The sequence below is a fragment of the Lipotes vexillifer genome, unplaced genomic scaffold (assembly GCF_000442215.2).
Source record: "Lipotes vexillifer unplaced genomic scaffold, Lipotes_vexillifer_v1.1 scaffold21, whole genome shotgun sequence".
Lineage (NCBI taxonomy): Eukaryota > Metazoa > Chordata > Mammalia > Artiodactyla > Lipotidae > Lipotes > Lipotes vexillifer.
This window is the reverse complement of record NW_006774065.1, coordinates 1645071-1653761: the sequence shown is the minus strand read 5'-3', so window position 1 is coordinate 1653761 and position 8691 is coordinate 1645071. Positions and strand designations below refer to the sequence as shown.

The window sequence follows — 8691 nt, the reverse complement described above, 5'->3', positions numbered from 1 at the left end:
TATACCCCCCCCCCCCCGATTTTAGTTCTTTCATAACCCTGGTCAGAATCTGGAACTGTGTCATCTGTCTGTTTACATAGTTATCACCTATCTCCTCTGCACGAGAACATAAGCTTCCCGAGGGCAGTGGCTTTGTCTTGCCCACCGTGTATACCCAGTGCCTAGAGAAGAGGCTGCAAAAGTGAGGACTCTCGAACAATTTGTCAAACGAACCTCTCGGTTTCGTCACCTGTACACCAGGCTGCACAGTGTCTGTCGGGCAGAGCGATGGTGAGAATCCACGTGACGTGAGACGCCACTGCTTGGGGACCACGCTCCTGTCACCGGTGATGCCGGTGGAGGCGGCGGGGAGGGCCCTCCCCCCCCCATGCTGGCCCCCCCTCTTACCTTCATGCTTCCGGAACTCCTCCTCGGGGAGGCGGGCGCCCTTGTGGGACAGGTTGGTCACGAGCTGCTTATTCTCTTCCTGCAGCTGGGCGATCTGCGAAAGGAGGTCTTGCGCTTCCCCTCGCCACACGTCCTCCACCAGCTCCAGCTCCTGCGGGGGTGAGGGGCCGGAGCGGGGTCACAGCCTGCCCAGGGCAGCAAGCCTTACCCCCCGCTGACCCTCGGGAGCAGCTCAGGGTTGCTGGGGCTTTGGGTTGTTCCCTTCTCCATGAGAACCAAGCGTCGGCAGGTGAGCAGATCGGGCCATCACTAGCCCACATGGCAACTCGATGAAAAACAGAAGGCGTCCTTCCTCTGGGCAAGGCGTGCATTTATGCCGTTAGGACCTGGCCAAGTTAGGAGCGCCCTGAAGACAACAATGGCATTGGAACTGTACCTTCTAACTGTCTAGACAGGAGAGAGAGGGTGGAGGGGCAGCCCCAGGCTGCAGGGACCCAGACATACCAACCTCTCTAGGGAGGTCATGTCCCTGATCTTTGGACAGACCCTCCATCAAGACAAACCTCTCTCCAAGGGAGAAAGAGGCTGCAAAGATCCCAGGGATACCACCTGGCCCCGGAGCTCCCTGTACATCTGAAACAGGAATCTCTTCAAGCAGACTTGGACGACTCACTCTACAAATCTGAGGCTGCTTCCCTTAGTTGGGGAGCCCTACTATAAAAGCTCACAGTGAAGAAAACAAAAACACTAATTTGAAAAGATACACGCGCCCCTATGTTTACAGTAGCATTCATTATTTACAGTAGTCAAGACACGGAAGTGACCTAAGTGTCCATCAATAGACGAGTGGATAAAGAAGATGTGGTACACATATACAATGGAATAGTACTCAGCCATAAGAAAGAATGAAATCTTGCCATTTGTAACATGTATGGACCTAGAGAGTATTATGCTAAGTGAAGTCAGTCAGACAGAGAAAGACAAATACCATGTGATCTCACTTACTTGTGGAATCTAAAAAACAAACCAAACGAACAAAACAAAACGAAAACATTCTTAGACACAGAGAACGAACAGGTGGTTGCCAGAGGGGAGGCGCTGGAGGGGGAGTGAAATAGGTGAAAGGGATTAAGAGGTACAAACCTCCAGTTACAAGATAAATAAGCCACAGGGATGTAATATACGGCATAAGGAATGTGGTCAGTAGTATTGTAATAACTTTGTACGGGGACAGATGGTTACTAGACTGATCTTGGTGATCATTTCATAATGTATGCAAACGTTAAATCACTGTATAGCACACCTGAGGCTAATATAATATTGTGTCAACTGTATTTCAGTAAAAAAATAAAATAAAATAATAAAGGCTCACAGGGTTGAATGTGAGGATAAACAAGATGTCTATAAAAATTATTTTGTGGATGGCTGTAATCAGAGAAACACATAATAACAAGTGTTGGCAAGAATGTGAAGATATTGGAACCCTGTACATTGGCTGGTAAGAATGTAAAATGGTGCAGCCACTGTGGAAAACAGTCTGGCAGTTCCTCAATAAGTTAGACATAGTCACCATGTGACCCACCAATTCCACTTGTAGGGTCTGAGAAATGAAAACACGTGTCCACACAAAAACAGGTACATGAATGTTCACAGCAGCACTATTCATAATCGCCAAAAGGTAGAAACAATCCAAATGTCCATCAGTTGATGAAAAGATGAATAAAATGTGGTGTATCTGGAATATGATTCAGGCAAAAAGGGATGAAATACTGACATATGCTACAATTTGGATGAACCTTGAAAACATGCTGCTGAGCAAAAGCAACTGGTCACAAAAGGGCACACAGTGCTTGACTCCGTTGATGGGAAATGTCCACAATAGGTAAATCCATAGATACAGAAAGCATACTGGCAGCTTTCTAGGGGCAGAAGGGTTGGCAGGGAGTGAGGAATGACTGTTAATGAGTCTGTGTTTTCTGTTCGGAGTAATGAAAATGTTCTAAAATTGATTGTAGTAATGGTTGCACAGCTCTGTGAATAAACTAAAAACCATTGAATTGTATGCTCTGAATGGGTGAATTGTATGGTATGTGAATTATATTCAGTAAAGCTGTTACCAAAAGAAAAAAGAGGTATTTTGTAAAATCATACACTGTATAGAATGCTAGTTTAAAGCATGGATACTGGAGCCTGTTGACCTGAGTTTGAATTCTGTTTCTGCCACTAACTAGCTGATCTTGGACAAGTTATTCAACCTTAGGGTGCCTTGGAAATGAGGAATACAGTGTTATATCTACCCCCGTGGGGTGTCATGAGGATTAAATGGTTAATATATGTAGATGTTTGGAATAGGGCCCAGTACCCAGAAAGTGCTAAACATAGGCCTGCTGATTTCTGGTCCTCCTACAGCCCATCCCAAGGCGGCCCAGGTGGCCGCATGTCAGCATCGCCTCCTTTCATCTTTTAAATAAGTTCCTAAATCCCATCTCCTTTGTCAGGAAGCCCGCTGCACTGGGGAAATGAGAGGTAATAACTAAGTGTTCACATAGCTGCTTCAAGGTCACCAGGGGAGGTGAAGGGTGGGGCCAGAGGGCGAAAGTGGTGGTGGAATGATGAAGTGGCCACAGGACCTTCCCACAGGCAGGTGTGGGCTGGAAGCAGAATCAGGCTCTTCTTGCCCTGGTCCTCTCTGCTCCCACCTGACACAGGCCGAGTACACAGAGGGCCCCAGTGCTATCTCAAGTGTAACTGGCTGGGGTAGGCGGAACAATGGTCCCCAGAGAGGTCCATATTCTCATCCCTGGAACCTGAGAATATGCGAATTTACACGGCAAGAGGGATTTTGCAGATGTGATTCAGTTAAGGACCCTGAGATGGGGAGATGCTCCTGGGTTATCCAGGTGGACCCAATGTAATCACAAGGGTCCTTAAAAGTGAAAGGAGGCAGAAAGGGCAGAATCAGAGACCACGTGGGGACTTCCCTGGTGGTCCAGTGGTTAAGACTCTGTGCTTCCACCGCAGGGGGTGAGGGTTGGCTCCCCGGGTCGCGAAGCAGAGATCAGAGTTAGAGATTTGAAGATGCTACGCTGATGACTTTGAAGATGGAGGAAGGGGTCACAAGTCAAAGGATACAGCTGGCTCCCAGGAGCTGCAAAAGGCAAGGAAATGGATTCTCTCCTAAAGTTGCCCACAGGAATGAATTTCCTGACACCCGATTTTAACCCAAGTGAGACTCATTTCTGACTTTTGACCTCCAGAATTTTATCCAGTATTACCCATATTGATATTATTCATAATATCATATTATCCAATGTGATAATAAACTTGTGTGATTTTGAGTAAGTTAGTGGTAATTAGTTATAGCAGCAATAGATGAATACAGACTTTAATCCTCAGTTCTTTTTTTTCTTCGCTCAATGAACTAAAGTTGATGCTGGGGGAGCTGGTTCTTGCCTCTGAGCTGACCATGGAGAATTTGATCTTGCCTCGATACCAGCTAAAAAGGCTCTTCCAGGAAGTGGCCCCTGACCCATCACCTCGTTAGCCTCCTCTCAGCACTGTCTTCAAACTCCTTACGCTGGCCTGTGAGGCCCAGCATTAGCAGACCCCTGTACCTCCCTGACCTCACCTCCTACCCCTCTTCCTCACTCGCTCTGCTCTTGTCACACCAGCCTTCTTTGTGTTCCTTGCACACACCAAGCTCACTCCTACCTCAGGGCATTTGCACTTGCTGCACATCCTGCCTAGAATGCCCCTCCCCCAGATCTCTCTATGGCTGGCATCTACACTTCATTCAGATCTCAGCTCAGAGGCCCCCTCCTCAGGGAAGCCTTCCTGACTGCCCCATCAACTAGACACCATCCCTGGCCAGTCTCTGTTATATTTCCCTGTTTTATCTTCTTCATGGTACTTATCATAAGCTGAAATTTTTTTAAAGTTAAAAAAAATCTCTCTCCTTACACTAGAATCACACCATTCCATTAGAGTAGCCACTAGCCACATGTGTCTGCTGAACACTTGAAATGCCGCTGGTCTGAATTGAAACATGCAGTGAGGGTTAAACACTCACTGAATTTCAAAGACGTAATAGGAAAAAAAGAATGCAAAATACCTTATTAATAATTTTTTTGTAACTATGTGTGGCTATGGATGTTAACTAAACTTATGTGGTAATCATTTTGCAATATGTACATACGTCAAATCATAATGTAAGCCTAAAACAAATACAATGTTATATGTCAATTATATCTCAATAAAAAATAATTTTTTACATTGATTACATGTTGAAATAATATTTTGGAACGACTGGGTTTGATAAGATATGTTATTAAAATTAACCTCATCTGGGGAATTCCCTGGCGGTCCAGTGGTTAGGACTCTGCGCTTTCATTGCCGAGGGCCCGGGGGTTCAATCGCTGGTGCGGCCAAAGAAATAAAAATTAACCTCATCTGTGTCTTTTTATCAATGTGACATGCCACATTATATATCTATGGGACAGCACTGCACTAGAAAGTCAGGTCCTTGAGGGCAAAGACCTCACCTGTTGTGGTCACCACTGTCGCCCAGAACAGTGCCTGGCAATTAGTAGGTACTCAATAAATATATCTGTTGAATGAATAAATGAACAAGATATGCTGTTTATACTATATGCACTTGTATCTGCACAGCCACTGCTTTCTAAAGTCTCTTTGCGTGTATTTCCTGTCTTCCCTGTTACCCACCCACTGCCTGAGATGAGGACCTGGTTTCCCTTTCCTTTGCATCACCCAAGTCACCTCGAAAGGCACTTTGCAAGCTGCAGTCGGTCAACAAGGCTGCAGATGGAGTAACCAGGTAGAACATAATGAGACCGTGGCCTAGGTCTGAGCGATGAACAGAACTGAGTCCAGGGATCTTTTGGGAGGAAGAGTTGGTGGAAGAGAGGGTGCATGCTTTACTGGAGTCATATTTGTCAAGAGAAAGAGAGAGAGAGAGAAGGAAGAAAAAAAGGAAGGAAGGAAGGGAGGGAGGGAAGGTGGGAGGGAGGAATGAACGGATAGACAGATAAGACGAAGGACATGCTAAGATTTCTGTGGAAATAACACCTTGAAGAGCCTTGGAGGCTTACGGGGTGAGGGGAATCAGACGAGTCTCTCTTGATCCCAAGAATATGAAGTAAAGGGGACTGAAGCGGGGATGGGGAAAAAAGGATTTTGTCCTCCGAATTAGAAAAGATCGTCCTCTGTATTTACAAATGAGCTCTGGCTTTGAACACACTGGTGTTTACTTCCTGGCTGATAGCATTCCAGAAGTGACAAGTGCAGCTGGCTGGGAATTCCACCTGACTCCAGGCCTAGTGGCCTCCAATGGCTCTCAAGGGTGTCTGCCAGTCCGGCTGCGGCAGAACTAAAGTGCTAGGGGTGGGGACATAGGTGCCAGGACTTCTTGTGTGACTTGGGCTAAGCCCCTTAGTCCCTGTCAATAAGAAGCAGTTGTATGAGAGGATCTCAAGGTCCCTTCCTTCCGCAACCCCCCGGGAGAGATGGAAGGATCTGGGGTAGGAGTAGGGGGATCTGGGGTGGGGGTGGTGTCTCCAATATCAGCCTAAGAGCCCTCGGTGAAAAACTCTCCCGGCCTAAAAACAATAGTTAACAGTGGTAAGGCCCTCGAAATGGCCCAAGTTTTGTCCTCAGTACTTTAATTCTCACCACAATCCTGTGAGATAGGTACTATTATTATCCCCATTTCACAGCTGAGGAAACTGAGGTACAGAGAGACGAGGTGACTTGCCCAAGATCACACAGCCCGTGAGTGACAGGGCTTGAAACCAGGCTATCTAGCTCCCAAGTCCCTGCTCCTGGGAATCTTGACATTAATTACAGGGCAGGGACATTTTCAAGCTCCCAGTGTGATCCTGGAAACTTTGCCTAAGGCTTGGGAGCTTGAATTTCCTACCTGACCCCAGCGCACAGGGACCTTTGAGGACAAACACAATCAAACCTCCAAAACACTAGTTCTCTTAATCACCCAGGGGTCTGCCCTTAGGTTGAGACTGCAAACACACCTGGGGCTCTGTTCCTTGAAAAGACAGAGACCTCAAAGTACACAGTATGTGATGGCTGGCCAGAGAGTTTCAGAGAGGCCAACTGGATTTCCTGAGGCCACACAGCAAGTCAGAGTCTGCTCAGACGCCCTGATCCCCCAAGTAAAAGTGTTTCCTCCCATTCTCAGTCTGAAGGGAGCGTCCCTGGGCTGAGGTTGGGGCAGGAAACCACACGTCTCCCACTTCCTTCTCCCCAGGCACCTTGTCTGGACTCCCGGCCCAGTGAGGAGTCCCTGATTCATGAGCCCAGCACTTGTTTGCAAGGCAGAGGCTTAGGCTTAAAGCTGCCCCAAATCATCTTCCTTCAATTCAAAGAGGGTGGGGAAGAGGCACTAGAATTACCTCCACTGGGGCTGAGACTCTCAGCACTACCTTGGGACAACCGCCCCCCCGCACTGTGACCCTCAGTTTCTTCATCTGTAAAATGAAGAGAATAATCCCTACTGCACAGAGTAAAATCGAGGTGGGGAAACCACCTCAGGTTAATAAACTAGAAGGAACCCTGGACTGGGGTTCAGGGTTCCTTTTTGCAAATTAGAACCCAGAGACTGGCGGTCAATAAGCTCAGTGACTGGAGGTCACATCCCCTTGGCTCTGGAGTGTTCTGGAGTGGGATGAAGAATGCGGCCCGGTATCACATCTTCTCGGGTAACACTGAAGGGCAGGGGCGCTTATTTCATTTCTGGAAAAGAATAATATTATCTAAGCACTTCAGATAGTATCCCATTTAATTTTTATAAGGCGGGTCCTATTAGTATCACCATTTGATATGTGAGGAAATAAAGCACAGAGAGGTTAAATAACTTACTCAAGGTCACACGGCTATTAAGTGGTAAAGGTGGGATTGGAACTCAGGTCTGACTCCAAAGAACTACTCTTAATCTCTGGGGGTGCGCAGGCTGGGCAAAAGAGAGCCAGCGGCCTCCCTCCTTCCCTCACCCAGTCCGATCGTCTCTCGTCTATTCCCTGTATACACGTGTGCACCTACAGTTGCCCAGTGCTGAAGGACCCCTAGGTCCCAGCGGCCACGTTGCCGGGATGGGCAGACTGAGGCCACCGCCCACCTTCTGGTGCTTGCGCTCCTTCTCGATGCGGTCCATCCTCTCCAGGCGCAGTCGGTCCAGCTCGAGGCGCAGCTCGTCCAGCTCGGGCGCGACGTGGTGGCGGCTGACCAGCACCTCCAGGATCTCCAGGACACGCACGACCTTGGGCATAAGGCGCGCGATGGCCTCGCAGCCGTGCTGGTCGATGACCCGCTCGAACTCGTGGCCCACGAGCGACGCGATGTCGTACACGTCCATGACGGTCAGCTCCGCCACGTTCTTCTCCAGTGCCGACTCGGCCGCCAGCGCCGACCCCCTGTCCTCCTCCATGGCCCCCCGCCCGGCCTCTCCCCCACCCCGCAAACTAGTGCAACTCCCAAACTTGCCGCTGTCGAGGGCAGCGCCGGGCCGGGCCCACCTCTCGCCGCCGCCGCCGCCGCCGGCCCGCGCTTAGCTGGCCCTCGAGCGAGGGCGCACCGGGGGGGCGGCGGGCGTCGGCATGGGCGGAGGCGGCGGGCCGGGAGCCGGGGGTCAGCGCGCGGGGCGCGGGTCTCTGCGCCCGGCTCGGCCCGGAGCCTGCTCCCCAGTGGGGGGAGTACGAGGAGAAGGAGGAGGAGGAGGCGAGGAAGGCGCGCGCGTGCGCAGGCTCGCGGCGCCTCCCAAGTTGGGAATCCGAGTTGGGCGCAATGGAGGCGCGGGGTCTGGCTGGAGGGCGGGCCCCGCTGCCCTCGGAAACAGTCCTCGCCGGCGGCTAGTCCCCACGCCCGGGGCCTGGCAAGGAAGGGCGGCCGTGGCTCCTCCGGGAAACTTTGGCGGCGGCGACTTAGTTGCTCCGTGGCATGTGGAATCTTCCCGGACCAGGGCTCAAACCCATGCCCCCTGCATTGGCAGGCGGATTCTTAACCACTGTGCCACCAGGGAAGCCCCCATCATATTTACTGATTGATTATTTTAAAAGAACACAATAGGCTCCATCGTATCCTCACTCCCCCATTCCTCCCCCCCCCCCCCCACCCCCCACTCCAGCCGGTCCCCCCTCCCCGCGCGTCCGGACGCTCCGCCCCCTCCTCCAGTCCGGTCCTGGCTCCTCCTCTCCCACTCCCGCCCCGGCGGAGTCGAGACTAGCCCAGAAGAGAAGGGGAGGAGGTGGTAGGGGTGCGCGTTGCTGGTCTCTCTGG

The 8691-nt window shown here is 50.4% G+C and overlaps 1 protein-coding gene across 1 annotated transcript in view; it reads right to left on the bottom strand.

Moving 5' to 3' along the window:
* Positions 1-8101, bottom strand: part of RILPL1 (Rab interacting lysosomal protein like 1) — a 45211-nt gene extending 37110 nt beyond the window's left edge. The window contains exons 1-2 of the mRNA XM_007448666.1: positions 7535-8101; positions 388-538 (exon numbers count right to left, since the gene is read on the bottom strand). Coding sequence (XP_007448728.1) covers positions 388-538; positions 7535-7843 — 460 coding nt within the window. The 5' untranslated portion in view covers positions 7844-8101. The remainder of the gene's footprint in view (positions 1-387; positions 539-7534) is intronic.
* Positions 8102-8691: the final 590 nt, after the last annotated feature.